The sequence below is a fragment of the Oncorhynchus mykiss genome, chromosome 2 (genome assembly GCF_013265735.2).
Source record: "Oncorhynchus mykiss isolate Arlee chromosome 2, USDA_OmykA_1.1, whole genome shotgun sequence".
Taxonomy (NCBI): Eukaryota; Metazoa; Chordata; class Actinopteri; order Salmoniformes; family Salmonidae; genus Oncorhynchus; species Oncorhynchus mykiss.
In genome coordinates, this window is record NC_048566.1 from 35,927,351 (window position 1) to 35,949,191 (window position 21,841).

At 43.2% G+C, this 21,841-nt stretch overlaps 1 protein-coding gene across 1 annotated transcript in view; it reads left to right on the forward strand.

Moving 5' to 3' along the window:
• Positions 1 to 1,549: 1,549 nt before the first annotated feature.
• iglon5 (IgLON family member 5) overlaps positions 1,550 to 21,841 on the forward strand; it is a 140,513-nt gene continuing 120,221 nt past the window's right edge. Inside the window, exon 1 of the mRNA XM_036947247.1 lies at positions 1,550 to 2,131. Coding sequence (XP_036803142.1) covers positions 2,071 to 2,131 — 61 coding nt within the window. The 5' untranslated portion in view covers positions 1,550 to 2,070. The remainder of the gene's footprint in view (positions 2,132 to 21,841) is intronic.

Consider the following 21,841-nt stretch of genomic DNA (forward strand, 5'->3'; position numbering starts at 1 on the left):
CACAATCCGTAAGCCGCAAACAGCTAAATGAGAAAGCAGGAGTGTGATTTACATAATTGCGCCAGGTAGATATTCATAATAAGTTATATCCGTATCGCCCGTAGGCTACACCACTGCTGTCGTCCTTACCTACAAGTGTTTATTCAAATTGGATGTATAATCTTTGAATGCAGACAACAGTTGCACCATTGGAAGACAAAAGCATTTGGTGTGTCATCATAGTGGTCTCTGACTTGTGGTCAGACTCCCTCAGGCGGAACAAACTTACATTTGCGCCTTCAAATACTGATTTGAATGCAATTGAGAAAACAGAAAAGTACATTTTCTTTTCCGCAGACATATTTTCTGAATTTAAAAGTAATCATCTAGTTTTTCAAAAGTATCGGTAATCTGATAACAATATGTTAGCTGGTAACATAATGGCTTACAGTTCTTTCTTTTTTTTGTAATCAGTTACATTACACTCCCCAAACCTGCAGAGTTCCTAGAGGAGCCTCCCCGTTCCTCGTTAGGCTTAATCTCATTATAAGGGATTCCCCAGTAGGGAGTGCCAGTAGTGCGCCCGAAACGCCGCAGTCCACTGCCCAGGTGCTAAACTTTCGAAATCCGATTCCGTCGCTGTCCACTTCAAGGGTCCTGAACTTCTGAATTCTGATTCGCACACTGTCCACCTCAATTGTGCTGCACTTCCATATTCCGGTTATGTCGCTGTCCACTTCAATGGTGCTGAATCTGAATCTCCGTTTGTACAGCTTGTTGGGTGACTCTGACTGATTTAATTTGACTATCAATGGAATGAATATATGATGTGTAGGGAATATTCGGTGTTGCATGCTTCAACACTGCAGAGCGTGTAGCCAGCCATGTGCATAAACCCTGCTTAATGCAGTTGGCTTTTTTCTAGACGAGTAGGCCTAGTGATATTCCAAAACGTTCATGTGGACTCAATTGCATGGTCTTCCAACAAGTGCAGTTACAGGTGTAACTGTTATCAAAATGGTTTGCTTTTCCATAATAAGTGTTCACTGGTATATTCATGTTTCACTGTAAGATGTTTCCCATTCTAAGTTATTGGAACACCATCCATTCTATGGTCATGTGGGCAACCCCTGGGCCTACGCCCGACAAAACAACCCGAATAGAACCTTCACCCTTTATCCAATAGCCCAATTCAGATACCCACCATGCACCCATTCCTCGTAGCTCCACCTATCCCGCTCTCACTCTACCTCCGTCCCTGTTGTATAGTTATTATGTCTTTCCCCCTGTGGACCACTGTTTCTCCGAGTACTGCAGCAAGACTAAGTCTGCGATAAATCACATTGCATTATCACCGCGCCGTTTTCACCTCGCGCTTTTACCCGCCTACCATGCAGCTCGGATTGGCCAGTCCCCGTCCTTTCCCACCCTCTCCAAGAGGGGCTGCAGTGCAATAGTAGCTCCCGCCCCCTTCCTTGGTGGCGATGATTGGAAGAAATGAGTTCTCCTTGAGCTGTCAATCATGCCTTTTCTTGCGCGCTTCGCATTTGTTGTTTCTCGGAGCAATGCATTGAGTGCAGGGCGACAAGACGCGCTGCATACCGACAAGAGATAGAGGAGAGGAGGCTAATTACGGAACGAATTGTCAACTACAGAACGCAGTATTGTATCCATTAGTTTGCAATGTTCTGTCGAATATTTGGCAGAAAACAGTTGAGTATTTACCTTCGTGTCTAGGTGCGTATTTGAGCACATTTGCTCTCCAAACCATTGAAAACAACATCAATTCAGTGCCTGGAATATTTGAGATTTTTGCACCAGGATTTTGTCATTTGGTATTCCCCCTACGTCTACGAAAACATCAACAATCCCTTCTTTGGCTAAGGGGAATCATCAACGAGAAAAGTCAAGGGGATAGACTCATGTTTTTGTTCAGTCACATGTAAAAGCAGTTGGTTATTACTGTTGGACATAAATAAAACACACCAGGTAGATCTTTTTACATTTTTCCTGCAAAGGCTCCATACAAGGGGACAACAGCGGTATTCTACTACGAAAACAACAACTAATAATCCCTCGAAACATCAAAACATGAGCTGCCCAGTCTTACGAAACGTGTTCGCTGGTTTGCTCCTCGCATTGCTGTCGAAAGGTAAGTTCTAGTACGCTACTTTGATTTGATGTTGCCGCTGGATTGGATCCATACATGCATCTTCCCCTTCATTCTCTCTGGTACGGTGCTGGAGGTGAATACTAATGCCGAGACTTCGTGATGGGGGTCTACCTGCTTATGAATCATGCGTGTGTGTGCTACAGTGCACACTCGGTTTTCATTTGCTCACAGTTTGGAGAGCGAGAGATAGGGAGGGCGCGCGCGCGAGAGAGTGAGAGGTGTGAGTGGATGAAACTGTGAGTGTGCGTTAGCATGTAGTAGGTATAGGCTACAGCCTTTGCGCAGCGCACGGCTCCATCTTCAGCTTGCTTGTAGCCTACGAGTGGTGCATGTTAACATATTTCATTTCAGAATTCGAGACACCCCATTCCCATCCTCTCTGGTCTATCAGAAGGCTGGCGCATTCCAATACGTGACATGATTGATCCGGTGGTAACCCGCGCAGATAACGTGTAGTATGGCGCTTACACTGCTCCTACATACTTTGCGATGCAGTACAAGCAGTTGAGAAGAGTGTAGCAAAAAAAACATTGTCTGCAAGGTTGAGAGATAACAATAGGCAGAGAGATAGAGCTTGGGGCATTCCAACACGTATAGGGCACTCTGTACAGCGTAGCCTAGTAACCTTCACTACTTTCCCTCGCCGTGGCTAGTTATTTATCCACCACGGTTGCTTTTAACGTTTTAAAAGATAATTGTAAGATAATTGCGGAGCTCGCTTGTACATCCGGATGATTCATAGGGGATTTCAGTATGCTTTGTTATTAATTCCACAAAGGATGGAGGTGCCTCATAAATTGGACAATGGGAAACTTGGAAGGGAAACTTGGGCATCACAAAAGTGCTATGTCATATGAAGCGCTGGAAGATAAATAGCATTGCAATATAAGTCACAGCCCTAATGCTTTTAATTTCCTACCGTGGCCGATAGTATAAAAATCTTGCAGTTTTGTTGTATCTCAATCCACACACTGTTGATGTTGTTGTAGATTCTCTTATGCCTCCCCCCGCGCTCCTTCCAACATCTGGTGCGCCCCTTGCGCAAGTGCCGTGACGCAAACCACATATTAAACCACACATTAAACCACACATCACACATGCGTGCCTCGATTACTATCCCTCATTACCCGTGGGAAATCATAAATTAAATAAATAACCTGGCCTTAATAACAATAATTGATGTGTCAGTGTAATAAGATGCTATAATTGTTCACAGATGCAGGCAGGGCCGGGTAGATTCCTACTCCCATGTTCCTTCCGGGCAGGAGTAGTGGAGTACCCAGCTGGTTATAGTGGGATTCGAGTAGGACCTAGGCTACATCAGGAATGGGGCAGATGGACAGCCCTGAAAGACACAAACACCAAACAGAACAGCATGAAACCATATGATTATAGCCCATATTGGGTTCACAGTACCAATTCACAACCTGCTTTTAAGATTCTAAGGACATCTGAATTTATTGAACTAAAATTGCATTTTACAAACCTACCATATCCACATGTTCTAGCACTAAACTGTACAGTTGATGAATGAAGCCTAGAGAGGCCATATTCTTGTTTTAGTGTGTAGCACATTAAACGTTATGGTTTGCAGTTGACTGAGAATACTGTACATCAGCGTCATCTTTGTTCTGTGTGGTACATTGACACTATAGTATGAAGTTGACTGAGAGTATATCATTGCCATCTTTAGAACAAGATGTAGCCAGTTTCCCGGCTGCTGCTACCGCCACACACCCACTCATGTGGAGGCATGCATGAATGATGAGGGAAGAAGGATGGAACACAGCCATTAAAAGCCTGGTCAGCTCCCTGTTAAATCATGCAAGGTGCCCCAAAGACGTGAGCATGTGTAGGGCTCATTGGAGTGTGTCAGATGGAGTCCTCACTCCCAAATTGACCCTTAGTCCCTATAGCGGTTACATCCTATGCACCTGTGTAGATCTGTGAGGATTGAATAGGTATAAGCAAAGTATGGAAATGTACTCCTATAGCTTGTCAGGGATTTTGGATTGGGCATATCATTCTCCGTTGCTATTTGAGTCCTTTATAAATCAAGTTTGCACTGCTTGATTGAAGCTACATCCATTTAGTCATTGATCAGCACTCCTGTTAGGCGGATATTACCATTAGCTACGAAGTGTCAAACATCATGATGGCTTCTGCTGACCTGTGCAGTGACGTTTGAAGTTGTAGCTGTGGCATCTCTAAGCACAACGCCTAGTGAGCATTCTGAGGAGCACCTAATGCGCTATGGACCTTTCGGCTTAATGGCTGTGGCTGTATTGGACTGAGAGATGCTAAGTCATTAGTTTCCATCCTCAGACAGAGTGATAACCAAGGTCGTATTCATTATGGCACACAGTAGCAAAATGTTATGCAGCGGAACATGAAAACGAATGTTTCTTATTGGACAAGTTCAGGTAGTTCCTCCCTTTTTCAGTCTGTTTTTTTATCCGTTTGGTGCCTAATGAATTCTATGTTTGTTCCTCAGGCAGAGAGGAGTGCCCCCGTAAGCAAAACGTTTTACAATGGAACACAAAAACGACTTCTCATTGGACAAGTTCAGGGCGTCTCTCCCTGTTTCAGTCAATTTTCTCATGTTTGGTGCCTAATTAATAGGACCTGGTTCTCCTAAACCTTTCTCGTCTACGTCTGAGATGGCACACTAGGAGACTTTGCTTCCCACTCATTTTCTCAATGAAAGCTAACTAAGCCTGAGAATATAACTCCACGCCCCCACACCAAATTAAACCATTTAGATCCCACAAAGAGGATCGCTGTTGTGACAGACACCTGTGGTAAGTATCTTATTATGAGGTTCATGTTAGCATGCACTTAACTTGTAATGATAAATATGCTGCACTGCTGCTAAAGATGATATTTCATGGTCTAGGAATAGGAGATGCTTATTTACGACCTCATGATGTAAGTATGTCAGTAACACAAGCTAGCACCTGCACAAAGACATAGCACCTGCAACTGTACAGATTCACATTCTAGCACATGCTCCTACACAGTAACACATTCTATCTGATTACATACAGTGGGGAGAACAAGTATTTGATACACTGACGATTTTGCAGGTTTTCCTACTTACAAAGCATGTAGAGGTCTGTAATTTTTATCATAGGTGCACTTCAACTGTGAGAGACGGAATCTAAAAAAAGTAAAAAAAATCCAGAAAATCACATTGTATGATTTTTAAGTAATTCATTTGCATTTTATTGCATGACATAAGTATTTGATCACCTACCAACCAGTAAGAATTCCGGCTCTCACAGACCTGTTAGTTTTTATTTAAGGATCCCTCCTGTTCTCCACTCATTACCTGTATTAACTGCACCTGTTTGAACTCGTTACCTGTATAAAAGACACCTGTCCACACACTCAATCAAACAGACTCCAACCTCTCCACAATGGCCAAGACCAGCGAGCTGTGTAAGGACATCAGGGTTATTATTGTAGACCTGCACAAGGCTGGGATGGGCAACAGGACAATAGGCAAGCAGCTTGGTGAGAAGGCAACAACTGTTGGCGCAATTATTAGAAAATGGAAGAAGTTCAAGATGACGGTCAATCACCCTCGGTCTGGGGCTCCATGCAAGATCTCACCTCGTGGGGCATCAATGATCATGAGGAAGGTGAGAGAACAGCCCAGAACTACACGGCAGGACCTGGTCAATGACCTGTAGAGAGCTGGGAACACAGTCTCAAAGGAAATCATTAGTAACACACTACGACGTCATGGATTAAAATCCTGCAGCGCACGCAAGGTCCCCCTGCTCAAGCCAGCGCATGTCCAGGACCGTCTGAAGTTTGCCAATGACCATCTGGATGATCCAGAGGAGGAATGGGAGAAGGTCATGTGGTCTGATGAGACAAAAATAGAGCTTTTTGGCCTAAACTCCACTCGCCGTGTTTGGAGGAAGAAGAGGGATGAGTACAACCCCAAGAACACCATCCCAACCGTTGTCATGACGTTGGCCTCTTTGGGTATAGCAAGCCCATCCCCCTCTCCCTGCCTCCCCCTTTCCTCCTTCAACTAGGTTGCTGTGGTCAGAGAGACGTCGTAAATTCCTGAGAATCTCCTCATGGACACACAGTATAGAGAAAGTAGATTTTCATGGAGAACAAAGGAATTCCTTCCACCTCACAGAACTTGAGGTACGAACAAATTTCATGTTCCGGAGAAAGTATAAAAGATCGGTGAAGAATCCAGCTACGAACTGGTCCGTTTGTCACAACTTGGGAAGCTCATGGGAGACGGTGTGGCCACATTACCATAACGCTGTTTATATAATAGCCTCAGAAATGAGGTTTACATCTAATTGTTGTATAAGATGAATGAGTGAGTATGATACTGTTTGTATAATTGTGTAATATGATTTTGGACTGTTTAATGAAGAATAATACAATTCCCTTTTGATTTGAACTAAATCAGAGGACTGCCCCTGAGCCCAGTTAGGGTCAGACATCCTGGGACAGCCCTCTTCGGCCCTTCCGAATAAAACCCCCACTCGGGTTTTCGATCAGCAGACCGAGCTTATCTCAATTACGAGATGGCTAAAGGTTGTAGACCATGTTGCTGAATCTTTTCACCATACCACGTTGTTAGCCTCTTAGACTATCGATACCGACAGAATACGAACAAGTCTTTGATATTAATTACTAGTCTGCAGCTAGGAATTCGGTATCATTGAACGTGAAGAACTACAACCGCCGAAACATCCATTCTATAACGAATGTCACTCTGAACAATCCCCTCTAACCACAGCCGAGAGAGAGAGGGAGAGAGACGGACAATTCTACAAAATAAATGAACTTTTCACCAGCAATCAAATCAAATCAAATCAAATCAAATTGTATTTGTCACATACACATGGTTAGCAGATGTTAATGCGAGTGTAGCGAAATGCTTGTGCTTCTAGTTCCGCCAATGCAGTAATAACCAACAAGTAATCTAACTAACAATTCCAAAACTACTGTCTTGTACACAGTGTAAGGGGATAAAGAATATGTACATAAGGATATATGAATGAGTGATGGTACAGAACAGCATAGGCAAGATACAGTAGATGGTATCGAGTACAGTATATACATATGAGATGAGTATGTAAACAAAGTGGCATAGTTAAAGTGGCTAGTGATACATGTATTACATAAGAATACAGTCGATGGTATAGAGTACAGTATATACGTATCCATATGAGATGAATAATGTAGGGTAAGTAACATTATATCAGGTAGCATTGTTTAAAGTGGCTAGTGATATATTTACATCATTTCCCATCAATTCCCATTATTAAAGTGGCTGGAGTTGAGTCAGTGACAGTGTGTTGGCAGCAGCCACTCAATGTTAGTGGTGGCTTTTTAACAGTCTGATGGCCTTGAGATAGAAGCTGTTTTTCAATCTCTCGGTCCCAGCTTTGATACACCTGTACTGACCTCGCCTTCTGGATGATAGCGGGGTGAACAGGCAGTGGCTCGGGTGGTTGATGTCCTTGATGATCTTTATGGCCTTTCTGTGACATCGGGTGGTGTAGGTGTCCTGGAGGGCAGGTAGTTTGCCCCCGGTGATGCGTTGTGCAGACCTCACTACCCTCTGGAGAGCCTTACGGTTGAGGGCGGAGCAGTTGCCGTACCAGGCGGTGATACAGCCCGCCAGGATGCTCTCGATTGTGCATCTGTAGAAGTTTGTGAGTGCTTTTGGTGACAGGCCGAATTTCTTCAGCCTCCTGAGGTTGAAGAGGCGCTGCAGCGCCTTCTTCACAATGCTGTCTGTGTGAGTGGACCAATTCAGTTTGTCTGTGATGTGTATGCCGAGGAACTTAAAACTTGCTACCCTCTCCACTACTGTTCCATCGATGTGGATAGGGGGGTGTTCCCTCTGCTGTTTCCTGAAGTCCACAATCATCTCCTTAGTTTTGTTGACGTTGAGTGTGAGGTTATTTTCCTGACACCACACTCCGAGGGCCCTCACCTCCTCCCTGTAGGCCGTCTCGTCGTTGTTGGTAATCAAGCCTACCACTGTTGTGTCGTCCGCAAACTTGATGATTGAGTTGGAGGCGTGCGTGGCCACGCAGTCGTGGGTGAACAGGGAGTACAGGAGAGGGCTCAGAACGCACCCTTGTGGGGCCCCAGTGTTGAGGATCAGCGGGGAGGAGATGTTGTTGCCTACCCTCACCACCTGGGGTCGGCCCGTCAGGAAGTCCAGTACCCAGTTGCACAGGGCGGGGTCGAGACCCAGGGTCTCGAGCTTGATGACCAGCTTGGAGGGTACTATGGTGTTGCACATTCTTCCATTGCAAAACTACCATTCCAGTGTTTTACTTGCTATATTGTATTTACCTTGCCACCATGGCCTTTTTTGCCTTTACCTCCCTTCTCACCTCATTTGCTCACATTGTATATAGACTTGTTTATACTGTATTATTGACTGTATGTTTGTTTTACTCCATGTGTAACTCTGTGTCGTTGTATCTGTCGAACTGCTTTGCTTTATCTTGGCCAGGTCGCAATTGTAAATGAGAACTTGTTCTCAACTTGCCTACCTGGTTAAATAAAGGTAAAATAAATAAAACATAAAAATGCCGAGCTAGTCAAGCTAATCCGAGCTAATCAAGATGACACACTGAGTGTAAATATATATATTGATTGCAATTGTCCCCGAATGAGTGAACGTTCATGTGTAAAGGATTAGCATTTCAATTGTTATAATTATTAACCCTGTAGTGACTTCTTAGTCGACCGCCACTTCCCCTTTTGTCTAACAAGCCGCCATGCCGGTTTAGCCCACTAGGGCACATTCTCCTATCTTTTCATGTAACCACATTTACCTTGTTTGTTTATGCATTTCTGTGAATTACTTAGTAATAAATAAATGATTTAAGACAATTGATGTATGGATGACTCATAGTGAAGACTGGGTTCGTGAAGATAACCAACAATTTACGACGTTTGGAATGAGACTAACGTGAGGTACAGTAAATAATTCATTCATTCGAAGACTAATTGATCAGATAAAATATCTGAAAAGTTATTTTAGGAAATTATAACTTTGTAATCTGAATATTTTTCCTTGGTGCCCCAACTTCCTAGTTAATTAGTTACACGATTAATCAGTTGATCGCGTAATAACTAATTACAGAGAATCTTTGATAAAAACTATAAGTCTTCAGTTAATGATAGTAAAGACACGACACCGTGAAGCATGGAGGTGGAAACATCATTCTTTGGGGATGCTTTTCTGCAAAGGGGACAGGACGACTGCACCGTATTGAGGGGAGGATGGATGGGGCCATGTATCGCGAGATCTTGGCCAACAACCTCCTTCCCCCAGTAAGAGCATTGGAGATGGGTCGTGGCTGGTTCTTCCAGCATGACAACGACCCGAAACACACAGCCAGGGCAACTAAGGAGTGGCTCCGTAAGAAGCATCTCAAGGTCCTGGAGTGGCCTAGCCAGTCTCCAGACCTGAACCCAATAGAAAATCTTTGGAGGGAGCTGAAAGTCCGTATTGCCCAGCAACAGCCCCGAAACCTAAAGGATCTGGAGAAGGTCTGTATGGAGGAGTGGGCCAAAATCCCTGCTGCAGTGTGTGCAAACCTGGTCAAGAACTACAGGAAACGTATGATCTCTGTAATTGCAAACAAAGGTTTCTGTACCAAATATTAAATTCTGCTTTTCTGATGTATCAAATACTTATGTCATGCAATAAAATGCAAATGAATTACTTAAAAATCATACAATGTGACTTTTTGATTTTTGTTTTAGATTCCGTCTCTCACAGTTGAAGTGTACCTATGATAAAAAATTACAGACCTCTACATGCTTTGTAAGTAGGAAAACCTGCAAAATCGGCAGTGTATCAAATACTTGTTCTCCCCACTGTATCTGTATGCTGAGAGAAATGGCCTCAAGTCAAGGTCACATATCAGCGTAACCTGACATTTGACCTCTGGTCTTTAACTTGGTAGCAGACCAAGCTCAATCAAAAGTTATCTAATCCATTTGGTGCACTACATAAACCTCTCTCTACTCTTCCACATTACAGTCTTTTGTCCCTCTCAGACACGTCATCCTTAACCTTTGAAAATACTCTCCTTTATATCGCTGAAGCCATTTTCAAACAACCCAACAGATGCTTCTAGCGCCGATCTACTCCAAACTAGCATCCACGGGACAAAAGGTGTCCATAATGAATCAAAGGGTACAGGGGCAGGTAGCTGGAAGTGTTACGGGGCGTATCGGGCGCAGGTAAAACAGGGGGGGGGGGGTCGTTGGAAGTGTTACGGGGCGTATCAGGCGCAGGTAAAACAGGCTGCGTTGCCTGCCATCACTCTCGTTACAGCGACATATGTGGGACAAGTGGGGTCAAGGCGCGTGGCACATTGTGGCACATGTTGATGGCATGGCCCCCCTGTTTGTGCTCGGTCAAATCACCGGCTTTGGCTGGGAGATGAAGAGCTGCAGACGAGTCTGCGTGCCAGCACCAACAGATGCCTCGAGCTCCAAATCTGGAGGGGCCTCTCTTCCCCTCTTTTCTGCCTCCCTCCTCCCTCTTCCCTCCTCCTCCCCTGCCTCCCCCCGTTTGAAAGCCACCATTTCTGTGCCGCTGTTGTTCTTCAAGCCTGGCTTGCATATGCTCTTTTTTGGAGCCTGTATTTGTTTGCCTTTTTCTCGGTTCTTCTTCATCTGTTGCCAGACACCATTGGATGTGAGACTGAGAAGCCCGGGATTTGGGTCTCTTGGAGTTGCTCTTTTGGAAAGAAAAGTAGGGATGCTGGATGCTGAGGGAAGTACAGTTGAAGTCGTAAGTTTACATACGCCTTAGCCAAATACACTTAAACTCAGTTTTCACAATTCCTGACATTTAATCCCAGTAAAAATTCCCTGTTTAAGGTCAGCTAGGATCACCACTTCATTTTAAGAATGTGAAATGTCAGAATAATAGCAGAGAGAATGATTTCTTTCAGCTTTTATTTCTTTCATCACATTCCCAGTGGGAATTCAGAAGTTTACATACACTCAATTAGTATTTGGTAGCATTGCCTTTAAATTGTTTAACTTTGGTCAAACATTTCGGGTAGCCTTCCACAAGCTTCCCACATTAAGTTGGGTGAATTTTGGCCCATTCCTCCTGACAGAGCGGGTGTAACTGAGTCAGGTTTGTAGGCCTCCTTGCTTTTTCAGTTCTGCCCACAAATGTTCTATAGGATTGATATCGGGGCTTGTGGCGGCCACTCCAATACCTTCACTTTGTTATCCTAAAACCATTTTGTCACAAACTTTGGAAGTATTCCGTTTGGAATACCCATTTGTGACCAAGCTTTATCTTCCTGACTGATGTCTTGCTTCAATATATCCACATACTTTTCCTCCTCATGATGCCATCTGTTTTGTGACGTGCACCAGTCCCCCTGCAGCAAAGCACTACCACAACGTGATGCTGCCACCCCTGTGCTTCACGGTTGGGATGGTGTTCTTCGGCTTGCAAGCCTCCCCCTTTTTCCTCCAAACATAACGATGGTCATTATGGCCAAACTGTTCTATTTTTGTTTCATCAGACCAGAGGACATTTCTACAAAAAGTACCATCTTTGTCCACGTGTGCAGCTCCTAACCATAGTCAGTTTTCTTTATGGCTGTTTTGGAGCAGTGGCTTCTTCCTAATTGAGCTGCCTTTCAGGTTATGTTGATGTAGGACTCGTTTTACTGTTTTACTGATGCTGTTGTACCTGTTTCCTCCAGCATCTTCACAAGGTCCTTTGCCGTTGTTTCTGGGATTGATTTGCACTTGTCGCACCAAAGTACGTTCATCTCTAGGAGACAGAACGCGCCTCCTTCCTGAGTGGTATGACGGCTGCGTGGTCGCATGGTGTTTATACTTGCGTACTATTGTTTGTACAGATGAACATGGTACCTTCAGGCATTTGGAAATTGCTCCCAAGGATGAACCAGAGTTGTGGAGGTGTACAATTTTTTTTATCTGTGGTCTTGGCTGATTTCTTTTGATTTTCTCATGATGTTAAGCAAAGAGGCACTGAGTTTGAAGGTAGGCCTTGAAATACATCCACAGGTACACCTCCAATTGACTCAAATGATTTCAATTAGCCTATCAGAAGCTTCTAAAGCCATGACATAATTTTCTGGAATTTTCCAAGCTGTATAAAGGCACAGTCGACTTAGTGTATGTAAACTTCTGACCCACTGGAATGATGATACAGTGAATTATAAGTGATATAATCTGTCTGTAAACAATTGTTGGAAAAATTACCTGTCATGCTCAAAGTAGATGTCCTAACCGACTTGCCAAAACGATAGTTTGTTAACAAGAAATTTGTGGAGTGGTTGAAAAATTAGTTGTAATGACTCCAACCAAGTGTATGTAAACTTCCGACTTCAACTGTATATATAGCAGTGACCTTACATAAAGTGGGCTGTGTGCTATTTGACATTTTCAAATCAATGTGAACAAAGTGTTTTCCAGTTGTATGTGGGGAATGTGAGACTGTGTACTGGGGTTTGTGCTATGGATGATGTGCTTCCACCGTATCACTCATGCTGGATGGAGAATTGACATGATAGCCTTGTGTGGTTCAAACTAAATCAGGAAGTGTTGCTATGGAGAGGGGCACCATGGAGAGAATGGCCCCAAGCGTTTCTGTGGAATCTTCCACTTTTCCACCCCTGCTTATTACTGACCTTATCTTGGCTTAAACATGACTGGCCTTAGGGGCTATTCCATCCACATCTACATCCAAATATGTTGCTGTGGGTATTTGGATTGTTTTCAGGGAGGTGAGATGCTGGCCTCTGGAATGGTGTTGTAATGTTAGTGGCTTTCAGGCTGGAACAGTGACTTGGGGTCATGGGGTCAAACTCTAGATGGGCGCTCTGAGTGCGGAGAGGATAAGGGGGTGATGGGTGATGGGCAGTGCTCCGTCACCTCATTGCCCTGTAGATTTCCTGCTGTGAGTTTTGATAAACACTTCACTGGCCCCCCATATTGGGTCTGGCGAGGCAATTATACTCAAGTGTCAGTCCCATAAATAGTGATTACAGCCAGGCTTGTTTGTAATTATAATCACAGTTATTATATATGGAGTTCAATGCAATGGAAATGAGCCAGGATCACTTTCAATGTGGGACAGGTTCTTTTACTGTGTTTAATTACAGTAATACAGTGTAATACTTCCCTTCTCTTCCACCCCGCCTCCTTGTCCTATTCCCAGCTCAACCCCAGCGGCCAGCGCTGCCCTGTGCATGAATATGTGCATGAGCAATGGGCCCTCAACCTAATAGTAATGGAAAAAGGCCTATGTTTTATTTAACGCAGGAAGAGAAACGCAATTCAAGTGGCAGCAGAATGGATGTAGAGGCAGAGAGAAGTGGGATATATACTGTAAACCATACACCCCCCCCCCCCCCCCCCCCCCCCCCCCCACACACACACACACACACACACACACACACTCACGCGCGCACACACGGTCATATACACACACACACTCAAACGCCGCCTTTATAGGGCCACCCGCAAGATGAATTTAAACAATTCCCCCAGTGAAGGTGTGAACAGTAAATCAATGAATCCCATCGGAGCCAGGAGCGCCCAGCCTTGAGAGGTAGAGAGGAACATCTATATATTCATACACATTTGTGCACATAAATAACTTTCATTGATCTCTTATCAATACAGGCACATAGGGAAAATCGAATATGTCTCTGGCACAGGCTAAATCCTCATTCCTCTCTTTTTGTCTCGGAGGCGCCGAGGCTTTAGCCAGGGCATGTAGATTGAGCTATCTGGAGAGAGACAGAGAGAGACAGAGAGAGATAGTAGAGGGAGAGATTTTACCCCCCTCTATCTCTTGTCTTTTTGTGTGAGGGAGTTAGCATCGTTGGAAACACAATTCAGATTAGAGCAGCCGCTGCTTCTTTCTCCTGTGGGAGCTGTGAGGGACCCGGGTCCCGCTTCTCTCCCTGTCCTCATTACCAGAGACAAGAAGCTTCGCTGGCAAATCAATGGAAGAGGCTTAGGAAACTAATGCAGCCTGGTCCATGCCTGATGGGACTGTGGGTGTGTGTGCATGTGGGGTGGGGGTGGGGTTGGGGTGTGTGTGTGTGTGTGTGTGTGTGTGTGTGTGTGTGTGTGTGTGTGTGTGTGTGTGTGTGTGTGTGTGTGTGTGTGTGTGTGTGTGTGTGTGTGTGTGTGTGTGTTTTCAAATGCGTAATTGTCTTGTGTTTGGCTATGTGAAGGAGTGTGTTAATTTGTACAACAACACAGGGGAGACAAACATTAGTTTCCACCCTGCTGCTCTATTGTGGTCTGTTAGAGTACTCTCCATGCACCCGGTTAACCACGGTAATATTTACCACTGGGATATGATACCGCAGAAGCCCTATAATTACTTTGAGATAACATTAGATTCATAATCAGAATCCATTTTATTGCAATACTAATAGGGTAACATGGGGTATGATGTCGTCCCCTCTCTCCCAAAGAAAGGGGCATTTGACCAGCTACTGGGGTAAGATGCCCCCCCATAGGGTTTCACAGAAGTGTCCCTATTTTTATTTTAACCACACCTGCATGTACAGTTAATTCTCATATTTCTTTTACCTTTTCCTTACACTTCATTATGTACAGTTAAACTAAACTCATATTCATTTGAAGAAGATTTTAAATCTCAGCAATGATTTGAAATTCAAGAGCAAATGGTTTTCAAATAGTTTGTAATATTTATACATTTTTGGGAATATAACAGATTAAATATTGATCAAACACACATGCACACGCACGCACACACACACACACACACACACACACACACACACACACACACACACACACACACACACACACACACACACACACACACACACACACACACACACACACACACACACACAGCTCGAACCAGACTGGTTGCTTGTGGGATATGGATGGATTGTTCTAGGTGCCGCTTCATAAAACCGTAAAACCAGTCTATGCCTGCCAACCGCCTTTCTTTATTGAATGTGTTTTGGATCCCCATCCTCTCCGCTGGGTCAAAGGCACATTTTTGGACATCCCATGATGTAAGTCTGAAAAGGGCTCAGTGAAGACTGGCGAAGACTGGCGACCCACTCAAATGGCTGTGGCCTGGGGTTTTGATCTGCTTGTCTCTGCTTGCCTTATGGTTTTGGGTGGCATATTAAAAGCATGGGACTCTGCCTTAATGCCCTACCCATTTTCAATAGAATTCAGGGCATAATGAAGCACCTCTTTGTCAGATCATTTCTTGTAAACTCTCACCTGAAAAGAAAATAAATGAAAAGTGTTTTAGAAACTGTGGAGAACTGACACTTAATCTAACCCTAACCCTAACTCTTATTCTGACACTAACCTAACCCTAACTCCTATCCTAATCCTAACACGGGCCCTTATTCTAACTCGGACCCCTAACCCTAATCCTTAGACAGCTAACCGAGTGGTTAGCTAGCTGTGCTAGCAGACATTAGCTTATGCTAACTAGTTGGCTAGCATTTATTTCACTTTAGACTTTCTGCAAGTGAGGTTGCTAGTTAGCTAACCGGGCGAGCCAGTGCCTAAATTACACATCTACTCATTCAAGGGTTTTTCTTTATTTTTACTACTTTCTACATTGCAGAATAAAAACTATGAAATAACACATAGTAACCAAAAAACTTTTGACTGGTACTAAATGTATAAAATAATGGATCTAACTTAATTGGATTATATATAAAAACTTTTTCTAAATTACAAACAATTTGATCAATTTACCTCAAAATTGTTTTGATGGAATTAATTCAAAACTAGTGGCAGACAGAGTACCCTACTATTGTTACTATAGTACTGCTGTGCTAGCGCTACTGCTGATCTAGTGCTAGTTTACTCACATGAATATGACCGATATATGCCCAGACCATTCTGTTGTTGGGGTACGCCCACACCATTCCAACACTTAATTACTATGTTTTGGAATGAAAACTATTTCACTCATATTGTAATTAATTATAGGTCAGATTTACTAGAAATCTGGAAACACTGGACAGTTACTTTAAAGGTAGACTTTGGGCAAAATGTTAAACACATGTCTATGCAATGTATCCAGAGGGAAACTAGCTGTCCTTCGGCTACACAATAGTGCTACTCTAGAGGGTGCTGTTGAGGCTACTGTAGACTTTCATTGCAAACCAGTGTTTCTTAATCAGTTCTTTGGTCAGCTGTGAATATATCTAGTACCGTTTTACAAAAAATATATAACTTTTTTAAATGTTTCACCATTTTTATTTCTTATGAAAATGACTTAGTAGGATGGTCCTCCCCTTTCCTCCTCTGAGGAGCCTCCACTGTTCCACTCACCCACAACAGCTTAACCTGCTCTCAGAAATACTATCTGTTAAGCACTCAGCTTGTCAGAAGCTGTTTTCATGCTACAGCATAGTCTTATCCTTCGCACGTCCTTACACCTCTTGTGTTGTTGACAGTGCAACTACAGGCTGCAACTAATGCAAAAAATATCCTGCCGTAACAAATACTGTCTGTCAAGTGCTCAACTTGTCAGAAGTTGTTTTTAGCCCACACACATCTCCGGCAACTCTAGTGTTGTTCACAGTGGTAAAACTATGTGCCAAGATGCAATGAATGCTAAATCATGGTGTCATGTTGTGGTTTTTAGTCCTTCCACTGCCTCTCTTGGTCTATCGGGGCTGGAGGTTTTTGGGGTCGGAGGAGGGAAGGAGGGGAGGGAAGGTAGGCGGGTGAGAGGAATAGATGGCAAAAGGGAGGGTGGGAAATAAATAAAGCAGAGAAAAACAGATCAATAAAAATTTCAGCAGCTCGTACACTCCTCCTCGAGCCAAAAGATGGAGAATGAGAGGGATGGAGAGAGGGAGAGGTAATGGCAAACATGGGTGGGAGAGAGGGAACCAGATAGAGGGAGTGGGAGATAGGAAACCAAATAGAGGGAGTTGGAGAGAGAGAACCAGATAGAGGGAGTGGGAGAGAGGGAACCAGATTCGAGGGAGTGGGAGAGAAGGAACCAGATAGAGGGAGTAGGAGAGAGGGAACCAGATAGAGGGAGTGGGAGAGAAGGAACCAGATAGAGGGAGTGGGAGAGAGAGAACCAGATAGAGGGAGTGGGAGAGACAGACTCTGGAGCAGTGGAAACGCGTTCTCTGGAGTGATGAATCACGCATCACCATCTGGCAATCCAACGGACGAATCTGGGATTGGTGGATACCAGGAGAACGCTACCTGCCCCAATGAATAGTGCCAACTGTCAAGTTTGGTGGAGTAGGAATAATGGTCTGGGGCTGTTTTTCACGGTTCGGGCTAGGCCCCTTCTTTCCAGTTTAGGGAAATCTTAACACTACAGCATACAATGACATTCTAGATGATTCTGTGCTTCCAACTTTGTGGCAACAGTTTGAAGAAGGCCCTTTCCTGTTTCAACATGACAATGTCCACATGCACAAAGCAAGGTCCATACAGAAATGGTTTGTCGAGATCGGTGTAGAATAACTTGACTGGCCTGCACAGAGCCCTGACCTCAACCCCATCGAACACTTTTAGGATGAAATGGAATGCCGACTGCGAGCCAAGCATCATCGCCCGAACCCAGTGCCCGACCTCACTAATGCTCTTGTGGCTGAATGGAAGCAAGTCCCCGCAGCAAATTTCTAGTGGAAAGGCTTCCCAGAAGAGCGGAGACTGTTGTAGCACCAAAGGGATGACCGACTCCATATTAATGCCCATATGATTTTGGAATGAGATGTTCTACTATGTACTGTTTAATTCAAAGGGAGTGAGTGGGAGATAGGGGGAAGGAGCTAGAGAGATAAAGAGTATATGAAAGTGGACAGGCCAGAGAGAATAAGAGTTATGAGAATATGATTGAAGAAGGGTGCATAGAGAGAGGGAGTGGGAGAAAGAGAGACAGATGGCAAGAGGGAGGAGGAGGATGGAAGGAAAAGGATGGAAACAGGCGGTGATCGAGGTAGATTGATTCGCGGGACAGATGATTCGATTAAGTAGTAAATGGCAGGTTTTATCCCTGCCAATAAAAAACTATTCTTGGCGAGTGGGCGTTGTAAAACTGTTTTAGGGTCAGTTGCTGTGTGATATTGCGGCGGTAAGGATTTGGCGCTAATGTGATATTCGATTCATTAGGGATCCGTTCCAGGGAGGCACATACCTCGAATCATTCTAATAAGATGCTCTTGCAGTGCCGGTGCCACTGCACACTGCATGACAATAAGTGGTTAGGAGCTCGGTGAGACCACCAATGGCCAAATAAGCCCACCACATACCCTGTGAAATATCCCTTTTTAAATTGCCTGTGTATAGGAAATAGTGGGTTGTGTCAGTGGGTTAGCAGCGGGACTGTGGGACTCGTACCATTTCGGGAAGCATCATAATTGGTAAGGCAATCCAGCATGATGCACAGTGGGTAGGCGGTGGTGGGCGCAGTGCAATGCCCCCTTACTCACCATTGCTGTGCCACTTCTCTGCCACCATGAAGAGAATCACGGCAATTTTGTTGTCATTTAGGGCTGGCATGTGGTCGGCTGTTCCAGCTGTGAAGGTTCCAGTGGGATTTTCTGGTAATAAAGAGTCCATGTTAGCCGCACGCATCTGACAGTAAAGACTCAGTCAGGCAGGATTTTCACCGCACATTTCACTCTGACAGCTCCCTAACGACACTTACAGGAGCTGTTTTACACCGGTATGAAAAGATTCCTCTCCCTCTATTACCAGTGGGTATTTCATTAATAGGTATGAAAAAATCTTGGCATGTGTCTGATCTAAAATATTCCCATATTCCGACACTAATTCATTTGGAATGAGATGACGGGGCGAAGTAAATGATTTATTGTTTTGTGATGTTTCCCGTAATTTGGTTTAAGGTGAGATTGCTCTGAGTGATTTGTGTGGCAATAGTCCTGTAATTGGGTTAAGACGAAGATTGGGCCAGGTTATTGTGTGGTGATATTTCTAACTAATTGGATGTGGTGTTAGATACCACACTTGCTAAATGTCTGTGTTGTCTTGCCAGTTCAGTAATGCACGGTAGAGTGAGATTCCATTAGTGTATTGTGTGGTGGGGAGGACAGAAGAGGGGTTTTCTAACAGGATGTTGTGGATTGTCACATGCAGAGAATTCCAATCACGCATTCTAGTCTTTTGACAGAATTGTCTTGTAGGGTTCTGGTTGTTTTGAAAATGTCAGCCTCCATCCAAAGAAGATGCCTTGGTGTGTGTGTGTAAGGATAATTCCATAATTATAATCTAAAATTGTGTATGGTTGTGTACTGCTGCCCTAGGAATGAATGTGTGATTTAAATAATAAAAATCTGGAGCTCTAATCAAGCTCTGACTTTGATCAATTCTGAGCAGTGAACTATTTAGCGCATAGAATGAGCTATAGCTAGCCTATATAGCACATAGAATGAGCTATAGCTAGCCTATATAGCACATAGAATAAGCTATAGCTAGCCTATATAGCACATAGAAGGAGCTATAGCTAGCCTATATAGCACATAGAATGAGCTATAGCTAGCCTATATAGCACATAGAATGAGCTATAGCTAGCCTATATAGCACATAGAATGAGCTATAACTAGCCTATATAGCACATAGAATGAGCTATAGCTAGCCTATATAGCACATAGAATGAGCTACAGCTAGCCTATATAGCACATAGAATGAGCTATAGCTAGCCTATATATCACATAGAATAAGCTACAACTAGCCTATATAGCACATAGAATGAGCTATAGCTAGCCTATATAGCACATAGAATAAGCTATAGCTAGCCTATATAGCACATAGAATGAGCTATAGCTAGCCTATATAGCACATAGAATAAGCTATAGCTAGCCTATATAGCACATAGAATGAGCTATAGCTAGCCTATATAGCACATAGAATAAGCTATAGATAGCCTATATAGCACATAGAATCAGATATAGCTAGCCTATATAGCACATATAGTTTCTGATTACTCTTTATTAGTTCAACTGTGAATAAGCATACTTGATAAATGAGGCTTACAATTCCTAAGATTTACAATACATTCCAGAAATAAAGGAATTCATAATTAATGCAGTTATTTCAGCATGCAAATTATAACTTCATTCGGAGCGTAACACATTCTCCCCAATCTTATTTGATATCCATGAATTATAGATGGAGTGTAGATTGAGTTATATTCTAATATGCCCTAACCCTAACTAACACAATCAAGAAAGTATATTTTCCCTGAATTCTCTTAATCTGCATCTCAGCAAACCTAGGTTAAATTATATGTTTCTTTAATAATTTGTATGATATCTGTGTGCCATTGACCTTGCCTGACTCAATAGAACCAATAAAATTGTCCCAAAACTTCAAACCCGCCCATCTAACACTCCAGGCAGGCTATAAAAAAATAAATAATAATAAATAATTGTGAACATTTCAAATAGTATTTAAATCCAGGTCAGAGCGACATAACATCACATTATGTCACAGAGCACTGGCTGTATCGACGCAACCTTTATACGGCCAGCAGACCTCCGATTCCCATTAAAAATAATGAAGGTGTCGGAAAGGGCAAGGCAACAGTACTCTAATACGAGATAGTTATGCTGACAAGTCAATATCTGCCCCAAAAAACATTATCTATGGTAAGAGACTGATTTTTTTTTTTTTTTTACTGTTGAGAACCCAGTCTAGAGGGGACTAAGTGAAATGTGAATGCAGAACTTATAGCTAAATATGATGTAGTGCTTAAAAAAATACAAACTCAGACTTCTGAAGACCCAGACTAGTGAAGATGCAAAGAGATCTGTATCTATAGAAATATGCAAAATGAACAGTACTGTTACCCAGCAGTGTAAAGTAAACACGGCGTTCATTACTTATGATGTTGATATACACCCACAGGTGTAACATGATGAATCTATGAATGTTCTTTTCACTTTGACAGCTGTGATCAAAATTGATCTGGATACGAGACAGAGCCTCTTTAAATCAGACAAGACAAATGTGGCTACAGTTCAGGTGTTTTCTCAATTAGCCAGACTGGATTGGTCTTCTCTGGAATCAATCATGATCTAGTCGCATCGACAGAACGATGCCCTTAGGATTTCTGCAAAGAAATAAAAACCAAGATGGTGGCTCACTGATTTGGGAGGGAAAAGGTTTCAGCCTAGTATTGTTGTTTCAGTAATGTTTCAGCTCACCGAGCGTTTATGAGGTAAAACTTCATTCAGTTAGGATTCAGTTAGTGCCATTGATTTTGTCATAATTACATTTTTACAAGTCCTGGTTGGTGTGGTGGGATTATTTTGAGGGTTTATCATGGTGTGTGCGTACACTTGCCTGTGTGTTCAATTTAGTGCAGACGGTTATTTCACTCAGACTTTATCGATAATGCGTTATTAAACGTGTTCTGTAAGACGTGTCAGATAACATGTTCTGACCGTAAACCATTTAATATAGTTTCCACTGCCTTCCATTAATTCTTTCTTCATACTGGTATCACGCTCCACTAATACGTTTCTCATATGCATCCATGCCAATGTCAATGTTATAATAGCTCAGAATTTGCACAGTATAATGCTTGAGTGAATTCCATATTCCGTGTGTAGGCTGTTTATAAGTAAGTAGCATTGCGTTGGCGTAGAACACTGT